Below are 27,346 nucleotides of genomic sequence, written 5' to 3'. Positions count from 1 at the left end.
TACAATTATAATTTCCACAGGCTTTTTTTTTTAACCAGATGAGCTCTGGCAATACGCTAAAAAACACTCATCATGTGCTGTGGGTTGTCAAATATTATCATCACCAGCCTGCAGGAACGCTATCGGAAGATGACTAAACAAACATTGTTTTAGCACATGATCCTGTCTACAGTTCCAGTCATGTGAAGTAGAAGTGAAACTACATGAAGCAACCTAATGTGTTCTACAGGCTGCCTGTTGGTTGCCTTTGCTGTGCACTTACTGTCAGGTGCATTATCTGTATTCGGTGAACCGAGTAAAATGGTTCTGCAAAATATCAGCAATTGCTAAAACTTTACAGAAGACAGAAGTTCCATATAGACACGAAACTCCCTCCCCCCAAAAAACTTCTGTGCAGACAAAACAACAAACTAATCAGACGTCACGCTGAATGCTTGATGCTTGATGAAATGGATTGGCCACAGCTTCAAAACTCCAGCCCCGACCGCTGTCTCGTCAGCAAGCCTAATCCAAGCTAACAGATATACACAGAGAAGCAGTGGCGAACTTGAAAAACACTGACACAGGACATGATTGTCATATGCATTTAGTTTCATAATGGCATAACGGGATATTTGACCTTCTATGTATGTCAACAGGCTTCAGAATAGTGCAGAGAGAATAACTGAGTGGCCAGTTTTTACCTATTGACTATTTTTAGTGTACGGTGCAGATAAACTTGTGAGTAATGGCTAATAAATAAAATAGGAGTACAGGGCCTAACTAAGTGCATCCCAAACTCTGTCTCTCCACTGAGCTTTACCAAAACCTGATTTAACACTCTAATATAACACCCTGTTAATCCACATTTGAAATGAGACAATCAATGCCACTCCAGAACAAGGGCTGGGCGTGACAGGGCGACGGCACGGCTGACAAATTGAGGACAGCTTTCAGTGCTGGGCAGTCAACTGAGCCAGTGACTCGATGGGAGTTTGGCACGTTCGTGCGCATCTTTCCTCTTGTCATCTATCCTCCTCGTCCAGATCAACGGCGTCTTGTTCTGAGACTGAATGAAGTATGACGATTTCACAAACTTATATTTGCTCGATAAAACAGACTAATCCCAGGGAGAGGCCACATTTGCATTACTTTTACAGGGAGTGTCTCTCTCAACCCCCCCTCCCACTGCACTGCTGTTTTTATAGGTGCAGCTGCATTACTCAAACCCTCTGAGAAAAAGAACAACAAGCTACTTCTGTCGGGGTTTAAATCCTGTTACTTTACAGCTCAGTACGCCTACAAGCCCAGCAGTCAGGGCCAGCTCATTCATGACAACTGTATAGGGATGATATTGTTTCATACAAACAAGCTCCGTGAAAATCTGTTGTGAATTTCTCGGCTGCAGCCCCCTCCCGGGTACTGTCCTCTGACCAACAGCTGCATGTGTCAGGTGGAGAGTTATAAGGGGTCACAAAGCAATGCATCAACTTCCTGACAAACACATATATTATAGGACGGGGGGGGGGGGGGGGGGGGGGGGGGGGGTTACTTGGAAAGACAGGGGAGAGGGAGAGAGAGAGAGAGAGAGAGAGAGAGAGAATTGGGTGAATGGTTCAACCTCGCTGACTGAACTGCAAAAGATGCTCACTATACCTTCAACCGGAGGTGAAACTACACAGAACTGCAAAACAGATTAAACAGAAACTGTCTCTGCAGTAGCGTGAGACACATGCACAGAGCAATTTCCATGAAAAAATTGCGTCAGCATGCAGCTGTGTGAGAAGCAGTAAGACGATCGGGAGAAATGTTCCCTGTTGTGGTGAAAAGCACCCAGTCATCCTCCTACTCCTGGCAGAGGCGAGGCTTTTTATTTTCTAAGTGAAACATGTACTCAGATGCCACTTACCTGGATTGATGATGCAACAAGCCCACCGTATAACATTGTAATCTATATCTTTTAATTTAACTACAAATACAATGTCAACAGAGATGCTAGATAGTATGGCCAAAATCCAACACTGCCCTCTAAAGGCCAGAATCGTTAGTTACACAAAATATCTAAAGAACAGTAGACAATATGACAAACATAACAATATAACCACGTGACTCCAATAAGCATAGGTAACATAGGTGCAAACATTTTTACTTCAATAGAAATGGTTTCAGTTCACGAAGGGTGTGCTATTATTAGAAGAAGAAGAAGAAGAAGAAGAAGAAGAAGAAGAAGAAGAAGAAGAAGAAGAAGAAGAAGAAGAATAATAATAAAACAGTTTCCAGTCCACCAATCCCAGTTGGTAAATAATTTCTAATGCAATCTGTAATGAAATATCCCATTTGGAATTAATTATATTCTCCGTTGAGGCAACACGCAGCTCCTCCCTTCCAGTATCATGTAAGAATGTAAAAAATGGATTTACAACATGGACCATGTTGTAATACATTGAGGCCCTCTGCTGGGTGAGATCAGTAATTACACTTAGTGCGCAAATTCACTAATGACACACATCTGACATCTGGTCTTAATCTCAATGCCTAATTCTCACTTCCAGCAGCACAGTCAGCTTCCCCTGCAGCTGGAAAAGGATACAAAGAAAAGCCCTTTCTGGAGACGAGCAACGCATGAAGGCGTAAACAATGAACCCTACATAACAGGAGGCATTGGATGATCTCAGTAAATCTATGCATATTCATCAAAGAAATCACAGAGAAGGAGATTTGTGAGCACAGCTGCTCAGTTTTAAGACTCGTCTATGTTTAGGAGAGAAGGCTTAGAGACAGAAAGACACAAATCCAAAGCAGACACACCTTTTCCGTCACGCGCAAATATCCAACGCCAGCTCCTTGTTTACTTTCAGCCATGAGTGTCCACACTAATCTGGACATTAAATAAATAAATATGTCATGGTTTATTTTGAGCAAATATACAAATGACAGTAAAGCAGGACTTGCTATATGCAGATAGTGATTTTTTATGATTAATGATATTATGGAAGTATGCTACATCAAACATACTGCTTCTGGAGACTTGAGGCCAAATGGGATGGTATTGTTGCATCAGACAAGAGCACAAACTACAGCCAGAAACCCCAAAGTGATCAAGAACCTGAGAAAAGTTTTTCCCCATATGATATACAATCATACTTTTGTGCATATTTAACTCCCACAGAGACACAGACAATAATTAGATGTAAAAAATAGAGAAATGTTTAAAACTCAATCAGACAATGTCACAAACTAAACCTTGATCAAAGAATAGGCTACATAAAACCTTTGAAAATATATTCAATCAAATGAAGAAAACTCAAAATAATTCCGATCAAACTGCCTTACATCTCAGTGCTGCACGCATAGATGTGCAACTCGTTCAGCTAATGACTGCTGGAGGAAAATAAAACAGCGGCGGGGCTAAAAACTAACATTTAAAAGTTGTTTCCAGGCTGGCAAGCTGACGTCCACTTTTGGTTGCCAAAACCGAATATATGGTTATCATTTCTAGTCACCTTATATTTTGAGTAATTTAAATGCAATGCAGATACACAGAAGCTTAATAATAATTAAAAAAATGCAACATAAATAAATGTAAGCTTAATTACAGTCACGGGACAAAATTCAGAGTAGTTTATGTTTCATAATTGTTTTCTCTCATTGGCCCTTCAGCATTGAAGTCTTGGATTGTGGGTTCCTTAAGTCACACAATCAGACAGACAGACAAACACACTCAGCACAGGCATTGTCAAAATGTCATGAGAACCTCCAAATAACATTAATTCATTATTCCGTTGTCTCTCCACTCCAGGAGCAGGTAGAGTGTCACTGTTTCATTTTCCTCCAGGTTCCTCCAGGTGCTTATGGGGGATCCCCAGTTGCCCCCCGGCCAATTCTATCATGTGACTTCTCCACTGAGTCACATCTGTTCCATGGTAACCCCCCAAAAGGAAACATGAAACTTCACATGCCTGAATAACTTCAAATAGCTCAATACAGAGCGAATCAGCTGCTCAACATCAATGTACAGCAGCAGGGCCACTGAACACCTCCACCTGTCATGAAAAGTGACACAAGCTACTTTTAACTAAATCAAGATGTCTGAATTCCCACTGTGCTCTCTCTTTCCCAAATTATCCACACAGTCAGACATAACAAGCACATCAGAAGCTGCAGCACACGACACCCCCTTTCCTTGGACCCTTGATTCAGATGAGGAAAAACGCCCCCTTACTCAGAGAAACCTCAGGAAGAGCAACATAAGAGGGATCCCTCCCCCAGGACAGACATGCAATAGATGCTGTGTGTACACAATCCTTCTTATTATCGCATAAAGCTCATAGACATCCGCTTGTTTTATAAAAACACTGGGACACACCACCTAGTTCGGAGAGAAGAATGGTCTTGGATTACAAAGTGTTCGATCTCATTCTAACTGCATCCCACACAGCTGGGAAACCACAATATATCAGTAGGAGGCAACAGTCATGTAACTACCTGTAAACAATAGAGGGACTCTCAAACACTGATGTTGTTCTCCAGGCCTCAGCTGTGCCCTGATCTATTGTACATTGATATCACAAATAAAGAGAGAGGACACGCTGCCAAGTCGCCGGTGTATAAAGACAAAATGGCTTGCAGCCTCCATGGTGTCCCTGCCAATCGCAAAGTAACAGTGTAGAGCATTAAGGGAGATCTGTTGGCAGAAATGGAGTATCCTATTAATAAGTGTAATACGTCTTCTCTAGTGTACAATCATCTGAAAATAAGAATCATAGTGTTTTGGTTACCTAAACTGAGCTGTTTATATCTACATACAGAACAGGTCCTTTTCATAAAGTCACAATGTGTCTACGGTAGCCCTGAACGGACAAACCAAATACTTGCTAAAAATAGGGGCCATTCGAGTTTTCACGTCGGCCACTGTAGTTCTCCTACGCGCTTGGCATATGGGAGAAGTTCCAGTTGGTTGCAATATGTGACCTCACCGCTAGATGTCACCACATCCTACACACATTAACTCGGCTCTTCTTCCAGTCATTTCTTTTTTTTACAATAAAAAAAAAAATGCCTTTGAAGAAAAGTATGTAAGAGTAACATGAAGTAGCCTCGGCTAGTCTTGCTAGCTATGTTTTAATTTCAGTTTGGAGTTTGATTTCGTTTTACACAAAGGGAGGCGAAGGACTGGCACATACTGCAGTTTGGTGTATCACGTTAAACCTAAAATAAGCACAATCAAGATATGCCACAGATAGTATTCATGAGAGAAGAATGGGTCCTACTTCAGACAGCAGATAAAAGCCAAGCCAATAGCCATCTTCCTCTCAAAGTAGAATGTCGTGCAGGACGAAATAGAGGAATAAACTAAATATAAACACAAAACATTCATTTGGATTTCAGTCCTCCTGTCCATGAATTACAACAGTTACTTGGAGTACTGCAGTAGACCCAGGGAAAGCCTAACACACGTCATATTGAAGTGTGACATAGGCCTTTTCCCGATACACAACACATGTAAACAGGATTAGCAGACTTCCATGACTCATGGATAATCAGAATCATCTTCTGTGTAGATGTATATTGGGTAAAGGCAGCATTGGGCTGTCCTTTAAGAGAGTGAGATGGAAAGGGGACAGGTTCTGCTGACAGAACATGAACTTGTTCCCAACACACACCGATTGATTTACCCTTCTGTACAAATGCAATAATTATAAAATGAGGTGGTAATCGAGATACACAGAAAGGGGCAGAGGATTTCTGTTATGTTTGTAGAGCTGCCCTTAGACGTAAGACAACTATTTTACAAGCAAGCAAACCTACAAGGCAGCTTGAAAACAAATCTTAATTAAACAAATCAGAATACTTTCCACAAAAAAAAAAAACAGCCCTCCAAACTAAGTCACAGTAGGAAGAAAGGTCATACCTTGTTCCGTCACATTTGAAGAAAAGAAGAAACTCTCTTCGCGGGAAAGATAATTTAATTTCGCAAACGCCTCGGTAACACAACAGCTTGCAAATATCCTTTTAAAACATTAACTGTACTGGTGCAAAACAATAATGAACCTTAATGCAAAATAGGAAATGAACAAGTGATCCACAGGTAGGTACATCCACATTAAAATGAGCAATCCGTCTGTCAACATAGCACTGTGATACGATGCATTATGATGTTTGATCACCTTGAGCAATGCTGTGTGATTCAATATCCCTATCCCTGTGCATACTGCACCCTTTGATATGGGCGGTGACTGTTAAAGATTACATGAACGCCACAGAAACACACAGGAAGTAACAGAGCTGCCCCACGTTTGTGACTGCTGCCCCACATGCTTTTGCCCTGGCTAGTCCTGCATTAGTCAACAAAACACTGCTCCTTTTCTCAGTAGACGCACTAATATTTGGCGATGTCAAATCAGGTCACACAGTCAGTGTATTCATGCAGAAGGGGAAATGAGCCCCTGTACACCTTTAGACAGCTTTATTTGGAGGCAAAAAATATGCGCGTGATTAAGGTCCATACTGTACAGCCATGGCGTTTCACAATGATGGCAAACAAATAATGCGCAATTAGCAAGAAAACTGAGGTTTAGCAACACACGCTAATGGCTTAAAACCATGCAGCATTGCACACAGTTGTGTGCAGCGTACAAGGAGATGTGGGAGTATACGAATGAAAAGCTGGTCTCATTTACACATACCTCTCTCACCTTTCCCTGAGGAAGGCTCTCATCATGAGTCTATTAGTACCTCATTACTAGGATAGCTCTGTTGACATTGCTGGAACATAACCAACGACCTCTTGGCCCAGGGTGGCTGCAGGGATTTACCTGAAGACCACTTCATGCTTCGAGAGGAACAATATGAGACACGAGTGCTTGAGTTACAAAGCTGTAATTGTTGTGCTTTTGAGTCGTGCAGGATCTGAAATCTGAAACTCTGTAAACAGCACCAAAGTGCAGTTTGACTGAGCAGGTTTCAGATGTGAGGTCATCATGAGGACAGCAAGAAACATGAACACCAAAGTACACAGTGTCTGTGTTTACAAAAGCCTAGACTCTCTTGTCCACAGATACAATTATGTTGTTGGCTCCATGAAAGAAACATACATTTGAGTCAGTATCAGTAGTTGCTGAACTCATCCAATATGACCTATTTTCTATAAGCAGACTTGTTTTAAACCGCTGGCAACTGCTAGTGAAACATGCAACACAATTTTCAGCTTTGATGCATCGTATTAAAATATCCATTTGGAGACACAGTTGGGTTTTTTGTACACAGGCTTTGGCTTTTAAATCTCAGAATCACATTTTTTCTTAAAATGTTCCTCATCTTTTATACCATTGATTCAACAAGGAGAGTGCCATGCCCAACCAAGCCCTGGAAGAGCTCCGACTGCCAGTCACCTGATACTGACTGTCCATGCAAAAAATGTACAGGACTTTTACTGAACGCCTATAAAAAGCCTTCTCACTTCACAGCTGTATTGCTACAGTGTGGGACTAATTTGAGTCCTTCCTAAGCTTTCCCTTATCAAGTTAAAATAGCCACACCTATCCACCACCAGTATATCAAGATGTGCAGTTTGCCAATAAAGTTAATAATACAAAAATATACAATACATATATAATACAAGAATTGTTGCTGGGGACTTAAAGATGTACAATCTATCTGCCAAAAATTACAACAAGGCCTGTCAGACACTGTGCTTGCTAGGTTTTAAAAAATATGTAGAAAAAAAACATGTTTTTGAAAACACTGCCATTTTGACTATTGGTAGGGTGAAGCCAATTTTAAGTTTGGCGGTGAGCCAGCTTCAGCTGTGCTTTGGTTTTTGGCAAAGAGCAAACTTCTTGTGTACACATTACACTGTCACACTGAATGACTAATGAGCCTCCTCCCCCATAAATAAACAATGAAAACAAATAGGCAGAGCGGCAAATCTAACAGCTCGAAGAAGATCTTACAGTCTACTGTAGGTTCCAAATCACTACACAGAAACTTCTGATAGAGTTGGGGAAGGTTTCAGATTCGTTCAACAAACGGATGCAGCGGTAACAGAAGCCTGTAGCATCAAGGACCAGGGCCTGCATTCATTAAGCGGTTCAAAATGACACATTAAATCATGCACATTAAGCCTGACGAGGACTAAAAATACTAGAAAAGATTTGAGAGTTATTTATGAAGCTTCCTCGACTCTCACTAAAGAGTAGAAGTTTTCTTTCGAAGAACGACATCACTATGGAACAAAACTTATTCTGAGCAATTAGGCTGCTGATTTAAGACATTAAAAAAATTGTCTGGCTGTTAGATAATTTGACACAGGAAAAACATTACATCACTTCTGGGTGTATGATAACCTAATAACTGATCAAAAGGACCCGATAATAAACATTTTTGAAGGGATCCCAACAAAAATAATATAGACAGAAGTGTTCAAAACGAGACTACACATTTATATCACAACATACTGTTTACTGTATACCACAACTAGAGCTGTAACTGACAATTGTGTTCACAATCAATCAATCTGATTATTAATGTCACCATTTAGTCCTAAAACATTGGAAAACAGTGAAAAATCTGAATATGCTAAAGCCCAATGTGATGTCATCCAATGTCTTGTTTTGTCAGTACAAAACCTACAAATATAAAAGTTACTATGAGGTAAGGCCAAAAGAAGCAGAAAAAAAGCACATTATCACAATTCAAGAACCTGGAACCATCAAAAGTACTAAAACAATTAATTGGTTTGCAATGCATTGTATTGCTTTTTATGTGATGTGACAAAGTGTTTCTTATGTTGGTGCAAACAGGACAGTCAAATTCATATCATGGCTCATCTCTCTACCACTGTGACATTTATACCAGTCATTTTTCCCAACCCTTCACGCCATAACACCCGCCCACACACTCAATAAGGACCATCGTCAGTCCAGTGGCAGGCAGCAATAAAGCTGTCGCACGGTGTAGATGTCTTGAAACGCTCTCTGCTAAATCCTGCTGCCTTTCACAAGAAGCACAGAGGCATAGCAATCACAACATCACAGTCAGAGTTGAGGGTGTGTTTATCCGAACCACCAGCAGAGGTCTTACAGTGAAAAAAACAGTGGGCTCCCCCTCATCCAGAGAGAGGAGGGGGATGCCGGCACACATCAGTTTGTGAATAGCAGCACAGAGGTGGGAAAGGCTGCATTTGTCCTTGAGCAAGTAGTGCCGGTATTTAAACCAGACTCTTTGACTTCCAGAGACATTCGTCCATCCTGCTGCAGAAACATACTGCAGAGGGCTGACAGCTGATTAGCCTGATGGATCACTGTGCGGGTGCAACCATTACTACAGTTATGAAGCCCCTGTCAGCTCACTCCACTCACTCTCACACTCTCACAAACCCTCTAACTGAAACTGAAAGCAGGTTGCTGCACAGAGCTGATAGGCAGTGTCAAGTGATAGGATTGATTTCACTGCACTTACTCTTTAAAGGATTACCCACAGAGTTTTTAACCACTAAGGCAGAGTGATGTGTTGATGGGTAAAAGGCCCCGTGTTGTTTCACGTGCACAAGCGAGGGGTAAAGTGGGCCACATTTCTGCAGACTGCAAAGTCCAGTAACAGGTGGTGGTGGAAAAGTGTGGTAAAAAGGTGGAAATCCATTGTAAAAGGACAGTATGAATATAAGATAAGATAAGATAATCCTTTATTAGTCCCTCAGTGGGGAAATTGCGGGATTACAGCAGCCTTGCATACAATGGAGACACAAAAAGTAATATAAATAAAATAACAATAGCAATAACAATATATTTTTATATTCAAAATATGTAAAGCAAAAGATTTCCAAATCTTTTCAGAATAAAAAAGGTAGGTACGAAATGAATACCTGCAGAAATAAATGTTCTAATGCTTTATCAAATGCTTTATCAAATCCACTTCAACCTCAGCAAATGGATTCTGACGAGAGGAGAGAAAGATGGAAAAACTGATTCCTCAAATGGTACTTCTGCTATAGAAAAAGAAAACCGGAGCTACCAAGGATTCAGACAAACATCTGAAGCGAGAGGTTGGGGTAACGTCCCAAGCAGTGATATTCTCTTCCGCTATCTGTGAGTCACCTGACCTCAAACAGATGGCGAGAACTCTGGGAAGCAGAAAATATAGGGTTGCACATTTAGCCGTTTTTACAGGGTTTTGTGTTTGCTGGACATACAGCTTGTGTTCATTTGTAATGAGGGACAACTATTTGTATATGTTTCCTGTGACTCTAACCAAACTGTGTCACATTCTTCTAATGGTAGCTCCAGTGATGCTATTAAGCTTGTGAGAAACACAAATGCACAATATCAATCACAGCAGGTGTTATCCAATGAGACTTGGCATGGAGTTCAAATATTTGTTTAGGCAGGGCCGAGGACGGAGCGTGGGAGAGGCCTTTGACAGCAGAAGAGTCCCTACCCAACAGTTGAGCAATAAATGTAGTGTATTATCCAATCACTGCCACTGTCTGTCCCCAGAAAGACAGCCAAATCTCCAGCAAGTAACGCACAATACGCACAGGAAATATCTATAAACGGTCTGATAGTACTAATACACCTCAGAGGTCTTGGTACTATTTGAAGCAATCGTTATGACCTGGCTACTATTTATATCTGTCAAGTGCCCCATCTAGCAGCAGAATTTACAGTGCACTCAAGTGACGATGGGCCTCGCACTAAACCACATTCACACAGACCCACAAGAGGCCCGGTGAGTGGCTGTAAAAAGTAGTTTCCGCAGGTGCACAGGAGGTACACAGGAGGTGGACGAGCGAGAAAACGGAGCATACAGTGCATCTAATCATTGCTAGAGCCTTTTATTTAAAAAGGTAAGGGTTCTCAAAACGACATATGTGGCAGCCAGCTACTTATTTTCAATTACAAACACTCACTATTGTATGGGTCAAGAAAACCTCGAAGGCTCACACCTAGGGAGTCAAAAGCATTTGTGCTGACAATGAGCTCAAGAGACCAGAATTGTGAGTGGATTAAAAACAATGTCCTGCTGATACATTATATTTCGCCTGAAAGACAGGTGCTGGGGAGAGACGATTGTGGGACATGTGAGGTCTGCAGGGGGAACGGTACGGCTGACGCTGTTGCCAGGAGAGGAGGGAGGGAATAAGCCAAAGCCACAGGACCAGGAGGGTACGATATTAATCCCTCCACTGCTGCTGCTAAATTGAAACCTTGGCAGCAACCAGTACATCAGTATAGCACTACACCCTTTATTCAATCTTCTGGAAGAGGGTGAAAAGATGACACGCTGCGATATGTTAGGAAACTCTTTTTATGAAGGTGTGTGATCACTGTGAAAGCAGAGGCTTGGATTCTCTCACTCGCAGTTGCAGAGGGAGAAAAAAAGGAGAGTGATGAGTGCCTGCTTGGACGCGGATAAAGACAAATTCAAGAGGCTGAATTTGTAACAATTTGTTTCAGGAAGCAGTACGGTGTTCAAAAGCCCTCTGTGGACATTTTAACACGACGCTCCAAAGGCTCACAGCTGTAGAACATTAGAGCAGAGCGACGGCTTCCAAAAGCTCCCTAATCATCACAGACCATCTGGAAAACAACTGGGCCGTGAACTGTCCACTAGACTTGGGGTAGACGGACAAGAGAGACAGAGGGAGAATAAAAGAGACAGAGCGAGTACTGAGTAGGTGTATGCTTTGCCATGAGAGCTGTACCATTTTAAGAGCTTAAGAGATATCCATCGCCTAGGTCACAGAGCATATCGTGCCACCAAAGTAAAGGAATTCCAATAGCACAAATACAAGTTGTTTTCCACCTACAGTGATCAGACCTTGTTTTGGCTCTATACAGTAGCTTGGTATAAGCACTGTAATAGTTGCAAGTTTTAACTTGAAGCAATGTTGAGTTCTTCACCCAAACGGGCCCTTTAGAAGCAGTGAGTCAGGCTGGTATTTAGAACATTTGACATCAGAGGAGAGCAGAGAACCGCCAGCATACTGAAGACTACGGTGGCTTAAGATCATATATGCTGCAAAGAAACTTTCTCACTTGTGCCTCTCCAACTTTATATCCCTCTCTACTTTCCAACTCTGTGGATAAAATATAAAGGTAAGTGGACTTGATGGAAGAGAATGCAGAACGAGACTTAAGTAGCTGGCAAAGCAAAGCAGCTCCCTCGAAAATATTAAATAGTGAGAAATCAATTGGAATCATTGAAACATGGCTGGTATACCAAGTTCTTTAGATGTAGAGCGAATGATGTGTGGAATAATCACAGACCAGCAGCATGACCCCCCTGAAGGCATCTGTCCCCAAGTTCAACCATGGCACAACATAAGCAAACGACGGCTCATTGCAGATTACAACAGATTACTCAAATTCAACAGCTCTATCAGCATTTAAATCAAAGACACCACACAACTAAAAGGCTTTAGGACCAAGGAATTACAGTAGGCTGCATGCTCCTACTACACACAAAAGGTACGCCTACATTCTATAACTTTTATATATTGGGGTTAACATACATATTCTTTAATAACGGCCGTTAATCATAGCGCAGATGATGAGATTCGAGAAAAGGTACTTTTTGTCAGAGTGCGCTACAGCTTCTGACAGAATGCACCTTTTCTCAAATGGCTGTCAGAGGCTGTTGCACACTGTGACAGACAACAAATGACAAAAACAAGACTGATAGCAACTGGGACCACTGCAGAGAAAGAGTCTCTTGATCCTGTTAAAAGCAGCCTTGCCTTTAGTTTTTCAGCCCTGAAAAAAAAATAACCCTTCCCATTGGATGAAAAAAAGAGGAATAAGCCAATATTAGCATACACAATTTATAAACGACAAATGCATCTCAAAAACAGTCGGATAGTTAGCCAAGAGTATAATGAACGACAGCCGAGGATAACTTGGTCTGATGTGGATTTTCTCTGAGAAACTGTCTTAATCAGCACCTGGGGCAGTCACTGACATCTCTTACACATATGTTCGCACGCACAGCATCCATACACCGAGACACATGCACGCTTTTCCTCCAGCGCTAGCCAGATGTTGGGGACCCCACAGAGACTGAAACGCGTGAGAGCAGTCTGAGCAGCTCAAAGCCCGCCTACTTGACTGTCTGTCTCCCAGTCAGCACCCGGCCCTCAAAACAGAGAGTTACGGAGCTAGAGACGGGGATGATGTACAGCAGATCCAGGTCCACTGGTGTCCCTCTTAAATCACATTACACAAACACACACACACACACACACACACACACACATACATATAAGTGAGCTGCCGAACACTGACAGAGTTAGTGAGTCAGCAGCCACAGCCATCAGAGCCTCCCCCTGCCAAGGGGGTGAGTAAACACTCTCAGAGCTTTGCAGTTTGAATAAAGCATTGTCCCTGGTGTGCCATTTGTTAATGTTATCCATGTGTATTGGGAACCAGCACTTCTTTTCAAACATACCGCTGCATATGGGCTTCATGAACGTGATGAGCACCAGGATTATTTCACTGAATACTGAGGGCACATTATTCATCAGAATTCTTACATTAAATCAGTGAATGATAATAATAATGCATTAGATGGGGTCAAAGATCGGAGGTGTATTTCCTTGAGAGTCCATTATTCTCAATGAGATAACCTCTCAGAGTGCAATGTTTCTTATACACTATGATATATTCCCAAAAGGTCATTTTTAAATTGGTCGTTGATCTTTTAAAGTTTGTTAATAGGCGTTTGCATGTTGATTTTCAAAAAGGCAAGACTCATTTACACATAGGTGTGAATGAGGCCGTCCGTCTTTGCGTTGGCAGAGTGGCGAGCAGTCCAGTGTGCGACACAACTCTCACCTAACGTGTGCTGGGATAGGCTGCGGATCCAGCAAAACAAATGAAACAAACTGGCTCTTCTTGTTGCCTTTATCAGAGATCTCTCGAAATACTTCAAGGTGCTACCAGCAAGGAAATTTGCGCTGAGAAAGGCAGAGCCCGACACATCTATGTGTGAAAATGGGCTGTTTCGCTGCTGATTAAATTGAAAGAAAATGCAAAAAGAAGAACATTTGTGAGCGTCGCCCCAGCAACCCTGCACAGGGTAAGGTTAATTAGGTTTGAGGTTAGTTTCAGCAGTGAGAGTTAACAAGTAATATTCTATGAAGCTTAAATATTGTTGCTGCCTTACTACATTGTAGTCTGTAAAAATGGTCTTCTTCTGCTTTATTAGACAATAACAAATATACAGTATAATATAGTATACAGTATAGCCAGTTTCTGCTTGTCCCAAAATGTCCATGTCGCAATGTGACGCTTATGCTAAAGCTGAGTTATAGTTTTGTGCAAAGCTTTTTTTGGGGATGCATTTTCATAGAATTGTAAATACATTTTCCGTGAGTTTCTTCACATGAGACATCAAATGCACAACATATTATAAAGCTGGAGCCACTGTTGTACCTGGCCGAACATACCATGCACACTGATTTGCAACGGTGGTTTAAACGATAGATTTGAGCTATTCCTGAGGTGTCTCAATATGCAATCTTTCACCTGCCAGCTAATCAGAAGAGGTTTTCATGCTCATGGCATAAAAGGATTGATATTGAAAATGTAGTTCCATGACACTGAAGGTTAACCGTCTAGTGGCAGTGCTCTTTACTGCAACTGCGGTCATGTTTTGGAAGCAGAGAACACTTAATCCCAGCGTGATTAAAAAGAAAAGAAAAAAAAGCCTTGCGATTGGTCACAGCGTCTTCTTTTTTTTTTACCTGAGAGCATTTGATCCAAGTTTAATTAGGCTTTTAGTCAAATTATGATCTTTAAGGGTTACACAGCCATTATGTTGCATTTAATTTAGAATTCCAAATCCAAGCACTTGGTCACCTCTCTCACACATCACTACTGTGACTGGATTTTCAGGGTTACATAATCAGGTCTGACAGAAGGCTTTGCGTAGAGATAAAAAGCTTGGATTATTCCCTGGAGAGCCTTTAAAGTCTACCATTACTGTGAGTCTGACAGGTATGGAGGAATCTGTGACCGATATGGACTGACTCCCATGGGGTTTGCCCTGAAAGATCAAGACCTAAACTCTAAGCCACCGCAAACCCAGACAGACAGAAATGAGAATCAATGTGAGCTCATTCCTCATATTGTCCCTTAGCATTGGGGATTTTCCCTCACTTTGGCGGATGCCACTCGTGAAAATGAAAACAAATCCCCTATGCTGGAAGTCTAATCCATTCTTCAGATGTCTGATAAGATGCCTCATTTCACTGATGCCCTGAAGTGTCAGTCTCTGAAGTGTAGGGAACTGCAGAGATGAAACTTGGAAAGGGAAGAGGCAAGAACAGAATACTTGGTTTGGACAAATGGCATGAAAAGGGACACTTTTGGGGATTTCAACTAGAGGGTATTTTGAACTATGCTGTGTGGAGGCAAACCAAATGATTAATTGAAGTGGCTATGATCCAAAATGTTAACATAACAATAGATCACATGACAATGTGTGATGTGAAAGGAGTCACTTGTAGCGACGAATCAACAGAATTATCATCCGACTCTGCAGGTCTAAGGAGCATTTCAGCATCTTTCAATTTTTTTCAAGCCCAGAAACACATCTTCAGATGAGTGCTCAGTATCTACTGGATGGTTGAATGAGCAACCATTTGCTAACATGTTTGCTGATTTTAGAGGAAACTCTGACAGCAGCAACATGAAATGTCATCAGCTTTGTCTGGGTTTGTATCTTGAAACAAGAACTTTTGTGTGAGTTAGTATGCTACATTTTAGTCTCAGGAAATGTAAGGCTTCTTATTTATAAAAAATATGTTTGATTGTCTGTCTTTGAGTGACAATTACCTTAGCTGAATATTGATCCATATGAGAGCAGCCTGGTGTGTGTGTGTGGGCCTTCAAAGGACAAAATGAACCAACAGCAAAACAGAAATCCACAAGAGAGATTCTCTCATAATTTGCTAAATCTCAATTGACATACTTTCCTCTATTCTGGGTGATGAATTATGCAGCTCTGGAAGTGAACTGCCTCATGAAAGTGGTGATTGCAGAGCAGACGAGTACAATATTTATGTTTTAAGTTGCACTTTATAGTGATGAGCACTCGGAAGCGGCAAATTGCCCTCAAAGGACGCTGACAAAATGTTGCCAAATGAATCATTAATAACTGTGCACTAATAAAGCAAGACTTTTGGTCTCTAGCATTGTGAGGGTCAGCCGTTCGAGCCTACTACTATAATTATTACTCACTCATTAGTCTTCAAATCAAGATACCAGCGATCTGATTGTGTAACCTACAGTAATAAGCCTGACTTCAGAAGTTCCCCTCCTTCAGACAGGATAAATGAGACAAGAAGAGAGAGAGGGCAAGCTCAATTTGCGGCACCGGTATCTTGCACAGGCACTTCCTGTAGCACCGCTCAGTTGCCACAGTGCTGGAGGCACATGCCGCGGTGCCGGAGGGAGGTGCCGCTGTTCCGGAAGCTGCCACTACTTTAGAGGCAGCATTTCCGGTGGCACGTCTCATGTGCCGCGAGCTGCCACTACTTTAGAGGCAGCATTTTCGATGGCACGTCTCAGGTGGCGGGGCACTTACGAGTTGCCCCTCGTGTGCCACTAGTTTTTGAGGCATCTGCCTGTGTTAGAGAGAGCGGTGCCGCGACTTGCTTAAGGTCTTGGAAGGTATATATTATCAGAGCTACCAACTCTCACGGTTTCGCCATGTGACACATGCTTTTGCATGTTTTCACACGCCACACAACCAATTTCTCACGGCATAAATAATTCTGATTTTGGACCGAGGCGCGTTCCTTCCAGCACGAGTTCGTTCCAGGCGCGCGTTCGTTCCAGACGCGTTCCAGGCGCGTGTTCGTTCCAGGTGCGGGTTCGTTCCAGACGCGTTCGTTCCAGGTGCGGGTTCGTTCCAGACGCGTTCGTTCCAGGTGCGGGTTCGTTCCAGACGCGCGTTCTACCCAGCTTTTGATCTCCTTCTAATACCTCGTTTTTTTGTTATTTTATTTATGTGTTGATCTATTGTTTTGCTTTAAAAGGCTACTGTTTAAGCACTTTATTTGTTGCACTTTTTTGTTTGATAATGAAAAATATTTTTCCCTAACTAATCTTGTGTCATTTTTTGCTGAACATAAATCATTAAGTGCTCTTAAGAATACAATTATTAACAATATAGGTTAGGTTTCAGTTAAGAATTAGTTGAATACCATTGTAATCAAAATGTCAATCAAGCTACCTTGGTCAAATCTTAAACACAGGTCTATTAATTAGGCTATATTGTGGTACATAGACAGTCATTGAGGCACAACAATAGTTTTCTGGTTGAATGTTTAGCTCAAGTCTAGAAGGCCGCTGTGGCAGGTATTTGTGGCCACAGCTGTCATCGCTGCAGAATAGATTCAGAAGATGTTTTGGCAACTGCCTGCCACTATTTGTGGCTTCTGGTGAGATGCACAGATGCACAGTTTAAGGATGTCAGTCGTTTTGCATTCATTTGCAAGGTTCTTTATCATTAATTTTAACAAGGCATCCAATACACGTACATTGTACATTGTCCCTCTTGAACAAATAAAAAGAAAATAAATACAGTTTGTAACAAAGGGAAAATTAAGAGCACAGAACAGCCCTTTCCCTCCCTGACAGAGAAAAGAGGGTGGCGCCAAAGAGGCAATCTAGGAATGGTCAAAAATAATTTGACCATTTATATTTAAGACTGGGTAGAGACTGGGCGCCCAACGCCTACCTTTACCGGTTTGAAGGGAAACCTACGCTACAGAAGATATACACATCAATGTTCAACGACAAATCTGGTAATTTAAATATTGATTATGTAAATAGTGTTTGTCATAAAACGTAGCTCATGGACATATCATATAATTCAAGCTCTTTATACACTTTCATAGACTGTATCAGATGATTCATAACAAGGCGATGTTATATTATGTACGGGCAATTTCTTTCACCAGGGCAACTCAAGGTTGTGATTCCATCCACACCTACTGTCCGCTGTACTGTTGAGAGTGTTGGAGGGAGACACTGAGCCCCATTAGAAGCCCATTGGTAGTAATGCTTAAAAAGATTAAAAAGCAAGGCCAATTAAAAAAATAACTTAATATTATCAGAGAAATATTTACTGTTGTTACAGTAAATATATACATTTTTTTAAAGTTGTAAACAAATGTCATTATCTCTACATACAGTCATAAAAGACAATGACAAATAAGCATATTCAAATGTGGAACAAACTAATAATGTTTGATTTCATATAATTTATAAGATGGCAGTGCACATATCATTAATATTACTACTACTAATTATTATTAGTTCTGCTACAGTAGGATATTATGGATTGTTTTAATTATAATAATAAAAACAAGCTTGAAAGTCTTTGTCTGTTGAGTTTAAACCAATGAATAAAAACCTACCTAAAACGTTTATTTCTTCTGATCCAGAGAGATTAAATTAAAAAGAGAGATTAAATTAATAAATGCATTATTTAAAGACCGATAAAGACTTTGTACATAACTTGTAAATGTATACATGGCTCATTTCTCAATTACAGCACAGTCAAATATTTTTTTTGGTCTGATTTAGTAAGGAGTTAAAAAAAAATTAATGGCTTGATTAAAATTGACAAAAGAATATAAATTATCATGAAGGCTGTATGACATTATTCACATTACAATACTTAAGTCTAACCAAAAAATTAATAGTCCTACATAATAAATATTACATTTGGTTGGAGAAATATGAATGATGAGTTAAATTAGACAAAGAGGCAGATATTTGATTCAATAGATATTCAATAGCCAGAATACCCATCTTTAATTTATTTAACCAATATCAAAACAGAAAATGAATGAACGGCTATGCTAACGAATTACATTGCACAGTGGATTTATAAATTCAGAAAAAAAAAACATTTTAAAAGAGAAACATACCTGCATGTGTTTACTCCTGACAAAAGCGCTCACACAAAGGTAAACTCCCTCTTGTGTCTTCAATATGTGCAAAAATACTGGGTTCAGAAGGAAACCTTGCAAATGAATGCAAAAACCACATGATGGAAATGCTACTTCTAGGGAGTACAACATTGACTACTGACATCCTTAAACTATGCATCTCACCAGATGCCACAAAGAGTTGTTTTTCTTTGTATTTGATTATTGTTTATTCAAGTGTAAAAATATTGTACATGGTTGTGGCAAGCTGCCACAAAAACTAGTGGCACCTGATGCCTGGTGCCACAGGAAGTGCCTATACGAGGTGCCGGTGCCACGATTAAGTTGTGGCAAGCTGTCACAAAAACTAGTGGCACCTCTAGTTACCACTAGTTGTTGTGGCAGCTTGCCACAAAAACTTGTTGTGGCAAGCTGCTACAAAAACTAGTGGCACCTCTAGTTGCCACAAAAACTAGTGGCAACTAGAGGTGCCACAGGAAGTGCCTATACGAGGTGCCGGTGCCACGATTTGAGCTTGCTCCTACTGCAAGAAGAATATCAAACAATGAGAAGGAACTGCCAGGAGATCTGCAACCGTCTTTGCAGAAATATAATTGCTGTCCTCCTGGATCCATGAGGTGACAGTTATAATAGATGTATTAATTAGGGTGATCGCTGTCCGATCAAAATATTAAGCCTTTTGCATCAAACTGATACAATCCTGACGAGCAGACAGTGACAGACAAACATTTTGACAATTGCCCAAATCATGTCCCCCCCCCCCCCCGCATCTTGTTCAATATAAAGCTTAAAGCTAAGAAAGATAAAAAGAAGAACAACAAAAAAAACATCTGCCAGATGGCACAGTCTCATCAAAACGCTGTTTACGTCACAAACAAAAACAAACAGATACCTCACTCTGCACGGCCATAAAAACTACCACAAGACCCAAGAGAGGGTTCCAGAAAAATTGTCATAAAAATAAAATGTCCAATGGCTTGACTCTCCATAGAGGACGCTGCGCAGAGCCTCTGCAGAAACAGCCCGTTAGCTGACTGATAGACTACTAGGAGGCAGCAGCAGCATGACAGCCCCTCAAAAGTGAAGCCAGAACGTCTCAATCACACACTGGTGGCCGGCTGTTAGTTGAGGAAGCCATTTGATTATAAGCGGAGTGTGCCTTTTTAATGTCGAGCATGTTCAATTAATTGTGGGAAGCCAAAATCGTGACTGCAATTTATATTTGATTAATTGTGAGGCCCTAGCTCAGCTGCAGATCTTTGCACAGAAGTGTCGTTCAATAAGAGATGCTGCAAGTCTCCGAGCTCCCAACTCTCGACACAAAGTGCAAAGTCGCCTGACAGTTTTATCTGAAGGAGAAAGTGTTGTCACTTGTGAGGAGTGTGGAGTATTGCTTCAGCTCTGGGAGGACCAGAGCAGCCCAATGGCTGGATGGAGTTTAGTGTGCTCTGATTTATCTCCAAATTCAACAGTTGAGACCAGAGCCAAGAGCCACTGGCTGTAAAAGTTCAATATATTAGGACTAATGGGTGGGTGCTATTGACCCGTTACTCTCTCCTCAATGAGCCACAGCAGATGGGAAGATACAATGATTCTGTGTGTGTACAGTATGTATGTAATCGATATGTGCTCTTCAGACAAAAAAAACATTTTACAAGCACATTTGTAAAGAAAAATGATGTCTGCCTCCGGCTAATAGTTTTTCGGATTTACACCTCCTCATTATCTCACCCTCTGTTTGTTTGACAGCAAGTACTGGACAGTTGACATTTCCCAGAACAAAAAAGCGGGGTTGGCTTTGGGCCACCTGCAAACAAGCCAGCAACTCAAACGAGGCTGCTCCGTCTGAGGCGAGCAGTAAGACGTGACTGATTCAATTAACATCTGCGCTGACCTTCACTCAAAACTCACAGTCCCAAGAAATAATCACATCTTGTGATGGGCCATGCGTCTAGTCAACACCGTCACAGCAACAACCTGCACCTTGTATCCTCCCTCCGCCCGAGGACGTTCTACGTCAGCACAATCTGCTCATTGATGCTCGCACTGTGGAGCCTCGATGGTCACAGCCAAGACACACGGCCAGCATGTGAAACAGACCCGAGTCATAGAAATGAATCAATGAGCCGAACTTAATCTTGGAAAACAAACAAAAACAAGAGGCCAGTGTTGTTGTTTTTGGTTTAACCCTCGTGTTGTCTTCGGGTCAAAATGACCCTGTATATGTATGTCTGTTGATGGGTCATTTTGACCCCAAGACAAACAAAAAACTAAACTTGCAATACTAAACTGATGAGGTAATAATGATAACTTGCTGTACAACATAAGGCATAGACTGTCATCAGGCTAATGGCTTTGGAGAGTTTTCAGAGGCTTTTATTGGCAGTCTCACATAAAGACTTAAAATGTCCCAAGTACGTTCCAAGGCGGTTATCACATAAACGTGTCAACAAATCTCTATGTCAAAATGAAATTGCAATGAAATTAACAGGCCTGGTTTCACGTAGCCCAGTTTCTCATTTTAACTACTCCACTATATTTCTATATGCTATTTTAGGCTTGGAATTTTTAAAAAGCAATGAAGAAGAAACTCATGGGCCAGTCCCAGTAAAACAAGCAAGACTGGGGCAGCATATGCAGTACAATTATCTGCATTTCAATATATAATATTCTACCCAGAGGCAGTATAGAGTATGTTGTATGACTACAAGTCTGTTCTATGGACCCATTACAAAAGGAACTACACTAACTGCTTCCTTGTACACAGATAAATAAAACCGGGGGTCCTCTAACTGAGCACTGGTGCATCAACTATAACATGGTTGCTGTAAATGATCCTATTTAGTTTGTCAGATCATCAGTAAGCTTCCTATCGCTATAAATTGGACTGAGGCAAATTTGTCATGAATTGTCATGAGCTCAGCCAATACTGACTAAACAGACAATATTAGATAATACATTTATCTTTCAAGGTGTTTTGAAAAAATGAAAAGATCAGAACTGTCCATATGTCCCGTTAACCGGTAGTCTACACTCCCTTAATGCTCAGTTAAACATGTGTACACCACGTTTGTCTTTCACATACAATGCAGTGGCCTCTATTGACAGCTACGTTATTTGTAGAAGATACAGTAACCGGGTTTGGACTAAAACAAAGCTGCAAATCCATCTGCAGCTAAGGACACAAGTGTTTAATTTAAATGAAACTTCAGTCTAAAATGTAGCTTGCACATTAAACTAATGTTTTTTCAGCTGCCACATACAGTCTGCACGCTTTGTAGGGGACAACTTGATTAGTGTGTAACTTGTTTTGCAGAGAGCACCGCTATGTTATTGGACTGTGCCAGAGTCAAAAGCGATCAACTAATGAATGTGGTCCGTTTTGCACTGATAAGCCGTGATAAAATACTGGAATATAAAATGACTGCCAGCCTGCCTGGAGACCTGCCACATGAAGCTCCTCAAATTCACCAGGAAGTCAAAGACACAGAGAGGATTCAGTGAGGACAATAAGGAATCATATCCTAAATTCGCAGCCTGTGTATTGCAATGCTTCAACCAAGCTGAACCATTGCTTGTATTTTGACAGAAGAATTCACGGGCAACATATCTGCTGTGTGAGAGGAGTACTTCCTGAGGACATGTATAATAAATAAATATTCCAAGTTATATACTTGTTATAAAACATTCTGAGGACAGATGACGAATCAGTGCTGACTGAACGACAGCGCTTGTGATCTCTTTTGATCAGTCGCATGCATCAGGCAGCCGTGAAGGAGGGAGAGGAAAACATGTAATGTACTGGGGGTCAGAGTCTGTGTAGCGCAGCCAACTAATGTAATTCATGTAGATCCTGGTCATCAAAAATAGAGGGGCACAAACTGAACACATCAAAGGGCTTTAGTGGACATAATGATAATAAATGTTAGTTATAGAGTACATTTCAGGGTAGTCAAAGACAAATCTAAAAACCAAATGATCATAAACAACAACACACTGAATATATATATATATATATATATATATATATAAATAACAACACAACGACATGGAGGATATTTTGCATTTCCTCCTGCCCACATGGTGCTAACAAATGAGAGTACTGGGGATATAATGTGAAGGCAAAAATAAATGGAGGGAGGCTTTAAATCAGTCTTTTGAAAATGCCTGTAATACTGTAGGTTGGCATGTACCTCAGAATTTTCTTCCAGCATCTACTTAAAACAAGTGTCAATTATTTTGTATCTGAAAAAAAAAAAAATACGAGGGTAGCTGTTTTTGACAGATTAATAACTGTCAGAAAAAGACAACACATTATACTTTGGCTCAACTCTCCAAGTAGGCTCAGCTCTGAGTAAGTCTGAATAAATAAAAACAACTTGAAGAAGACAGTAACCACACTTTGCCCATGTCTGTTTAGTATTTGCACAATGTTTCTGTGTAATCATTAACTTTTTTGCGATAGGCTTCTGCAGTACAGAAATGGGGAGTGAAGGTTCCAAAAGTACAGCCATGCAATCTTTACTTCGAATACACAGCATGGTTTAAGGAGTAGCCCAGAACTTGGACAAGTTCTTCCTTGAACCGAAGTGATAAAAGCAGTGATAAGTAAATGCATCCTCTTACTAATTAGCGCCTGCTAGCAGGTTCTGGTGTTATGAAGGGTGTGAGGTTGTCAAACTCACTTGATAAAGCATCGTGCACCCTCGAAAGTATATCCTTCTTCCCATCCAGTGGGTAGGTCTGTGAAAGAGGGACAAAAACATGTGAACAAACAGATGCTGTGTGTATTAAACTAACTGCAGCCGTGCGCTCTTAGCTGTCAATCCACAGATACGCAGAGCTGCAACTCTGATTGCTTGATTAAACTTTCAGTCGATTTTGAAACCATTTTGAAGTTTGATTTATCGTTATCATTTTTCAAGTAAGGCTGCCAAACATTTGCTGGCTACAGCTTCTCAAATGTGAGGATTTACTGTTTCTCTTTTACATAACTGTCAATGAAATATCTCATGGTTTTGGACTGTTGGTCGGACAAGTTAAGCAATTTGCATCCTTCACTTTAAGTTCCAGGGGTTCCAACTACCTATCATGTTCACAATTGATTAAGCTGTGAATTGTTTTCTTGATCAATTCATTGTTTTTAGAATAGCAGAAAATAGCATATCACCCATCAGACTTTGCTAAAGCAGTCAAAAATCTAAATGTACCCAATTTACCATCCATCACAAAAAAAAGACAAATAAAAGCAGAACATCATCTAATTGATGGCTGGAATTAAGACTCATTTGGCCTTTTTATTTGAAAAAAAAAGACTTAAACCATTAATCGATTATGAAAATATTTGCAAATGAATTTGCTGGCAATCAACTTAATTGATGCAGCCACTAATTGTTTGAGCTGCAACTGTTTGAGCTGTGGGGGATTCAGTCGGGCATTTTTCATTAGCTTTGACATTTAGCCTCGAGACTGAAATGATGAATCGAGGAAACATTAGTCGCAGCCCGACTGAGATGCAGCAGCCACTCAATCCCATTAGTGGGAAAGCTCTGCGGGGACTTGAGCGGAGGCTGCTACATAGTTAGTGGCATGGAAACGTCACCAGTAGCAGACAATACGAGGAGCTGGTGTTAGTATTAAGCTTGGTGGAAACACGTAGCTTTTTTTGAAGTGGCAGACGAAGCTATTTGTGTCAATGTAAAAGCTCCTGTTGCTGTAAACCTGTCAACCAGTTACTGGTGCAGTGGACGTATCGGACGTATCCCAAATTAAATGAAACGCTTCCGAAATTAAAATACATGCAGGTGGTTGTAATCAAAAGTCGCCGTTTTACGACTTCACGCCGAGCTTAAACTGAAGGCTGAGGCTCGCGAGGAAGTGGCACGAGCGGAGCAGAGGTGGGCATGAGAGGAGGGCTCACTTTCCACGGAACCAGTGCCAAAAAAAAAACGTGCACCTAGAAACACAGCATGGATGTCACGCTCTCTCTCTCCCTCTCTCCCTCTCAGTGTGGGAAGTATCGGTCCAACACATGACGGCGGACACGAGCGACGTGAAACATAACACAGAAACTTGAGAGCCGTGAGCTGACACCTCACCTGGAGTTTTTCTGTGCCCGGTTATTACCGCCTCGCCACTTACTGGATGCAGCCAGGTTGTACTCTTGGCTTCCTCGCTGTTGAGAGAGGGAGAGAGAGAGAGGGAGAGAGGGCGAAAATGCATTCATTATTACACGGCGACTTTTTTTCCGACTCGGGGAAAATTAAGCGGGAATTACTTGAGGCGTTTTTACTCTCTGAAGGGATAGTTACTTAATGAAGAAGACGCGTCCATCCCGAGTAACCCCGTAACTCCAGGAAGAAGGGAGACAAGAAATCCACTCGGGCTGTAGATCCGCCGCCATGTCTGGCTGTACTGGATGACAACCGCCCGCGCGGCTCCGCTCTCGCGCAGGCAGCGCGTACACGGGAACCTTGGCAACGGCGGATGTGTGAGGGGCGGGCCGACAGGTAACACTGGGCCACTGGTACGGGGGAGGTTTGATTGACAGGCGTGTCCAATACGTACATTATATTGTTGTGCGTTATTGCTCTAAGAAGTCCATTAACACGTGTTTTTCCTCTGCTGTTTGATGGTGGAATTAATTATTTTTTTACTCGGCGTGTTATTGTTCCCCTTTGTATGGAAGCCCATTTCTGATTTATGAGATAATAAAGTCGAAATTATAATTTTGACTTTATTATCTAAATAATTATGATTTTTTTTTTTACTGCAGAAATGGGCTACCATACCTTTGTGTGGTTGTGGATGCACATTGTTTCTAAACAAAGACACCTCTCTCTCCAGTGTGAACAAACATGGGGGGCAGGGCCAGATTAACCTGCCGGGGAGCCCCCAGGGCAAAATTGATCCGCTGGGCCCCTGAAAGCCTTTGCCTTTTATAACAGCAGACATTTTGCCGTGCTCTAGTAGGAAAAGCACAGGTGTTACTTATAACGTTAATGATGGTCCCTTTGTCCAAGAGTCCCGGTGCCAGAGTGGGAATGGTGAAAAGGAAGAAGCTACATAATCCAGCCTTCATTCATTTTATAAATCTCCACCTGCTTCTCCTGCAATTACCGCTTGTTATGATAGGCGATTTCTATTCTTCTAAAAGGGAAGTACTGGTGACTACGGTGGTTAAGACGCTATTAACCTCCCTGACTCATGACAGGCCGATGACTTTTGTTGCATTTCTTCCCTCATCTCTCACTCCCCCATTTCCACTCCCTACTGTCAAATAAAGTTGAAAGCCAAAAAAAGCCAAAAAAAATATGTCGGCACAACACAGAAATAATGAAGGTCTTAATTAAAGACTTAAAGATGGTGCCTCAAGGTCAGGAGCCACCTTGAGGCATCTTGTCACATGGTATCGCTTCAGCGACACACACTCCAAAACAAATCATTAGCTCAACCCAGATGACAGTAAGCCGGCAGTTTTTGTGGCACCTGGACCTCTGGCGTCTTGGGGCAGTTGCCTGCTTTGCCTAGTCGGTAATCCAGCCATCACGGTGACACAGACCGGCGTGCACTCGCGAACACACACTTTCAACTCTTTACCTTTAGGTTCTCGGTCTCCGCCTCCTGTCATTGTGCTGTGAAACGGCAGCGTCAGCCTTTCACGGCATACAAGGACAAGTCATACAACGCCACTGTGCCCGGCCCCGCGTGTTGTTTGTTGCGTTGCATTGTGTTCTGGACACGTGGTCAGCCACAGCTTTTAAAGGCAGTATAGGTGGTGATGAAGGGATGTGAACGTATCCGCCAACTGCCAAGTCATCCATTTTGAATAAAGTGGGAATATGGGAATGACTGTGAAGGGTGCAGTTAGTCACCGATGCTGCTCCTCGTCAGGTGTCAACAACACTGAGCCCTTTGTTTTCCACTTACCTGGGGCAGCACAGCTTTCTGGTTATCTGGCGTACAAAAGAACTACTTGTTTTTCCCCCAGGTAGTAAGGGCCGTGTGAAGAAAGGGAAATAATATTCAACGAAGCTGAGCCTCGTGGGCCCTTTTGTTTAACCTTGCATCAATTTGAGACTGAGAGTATAGAGGCTGTGTTGCATAATGTATAGCTAAATACAATCCATTCCCTCACTTTTTGATCAAATCTGGAAATAGATTTTGATCTAAAATTCAGACTTTTTTGAACAGTTAAAGTATCTTTTTGAGGGAATAGACACAATACCTAACTTTCCCTTTCTCCCCAGCAGTCCCATCACTTTTTAATTCATTTTAGAATAGCTGTGAATGAAGTCCATTAGGATGGAAATGATTGGATTAGAGTCTGATACCTTCCTGTATGTGCTGGTATACCCGTGGGATCTGAATCAAGGTAGTGTCTGAAAGCCAGGGTCCCTGCTCCTC

General features: G+C 41.5%; 1 protein-coding gene across 3 annotated transcripts in view; it reads right to left on the bottom strand.

Annotated features, from left to right (window-relative positions):
• Positions 1-25,358, bottom strand: part of LOC306741886 (pleckstrin homology domain-containing family A member 5-like) — a gene marked incomplete at its 5' end in the record, with an annotated part of 76,842 nt that extends 51,484 nt beyond the window's left edge. For 2 of the 3 annotated variants that reach the window (XM_079224213.1, XM_079224212.1), the window contains 3 exons: positions 23,626-23,683; positions 25,039-25,115; positions 25,252-25,343. In XM_079224213.1, coding sequence (XP_079080339.1) covers positions 23,626-23,683; positions 25,039-25,115; positions 25,252-25,343 — 227 coding nt within the window. Of the gene's footprint in view, positions 1-23,625; positions 23,684-25,038; positions 25,116-25,251 lie in introns of all 3 variants that reach the window. The other variant, XM_079224214.1, reaches the window with a different exon arrangement.
• Positions 25,359-27,346: the final 1,988 nt, after the last annotated feature.

The sequence above is a fragment of the Taurulus bubalis genome, assembly GCF_910589615.1.
Source record: "Taurulus bubalis genome assembly, chromosome: 9".
In the NCBI taxonomy this organism is placed as follows: Eukaryota; Metazoa; Chordata; class Actinopteri; order Perciformes; family Cottidae; genus Taurulus; species Taurulus bubalis.
Note: the sequence above shows the minus strand (reverse complement) of the source record. Positions and strands in the feature narration are given on the sequence as shown.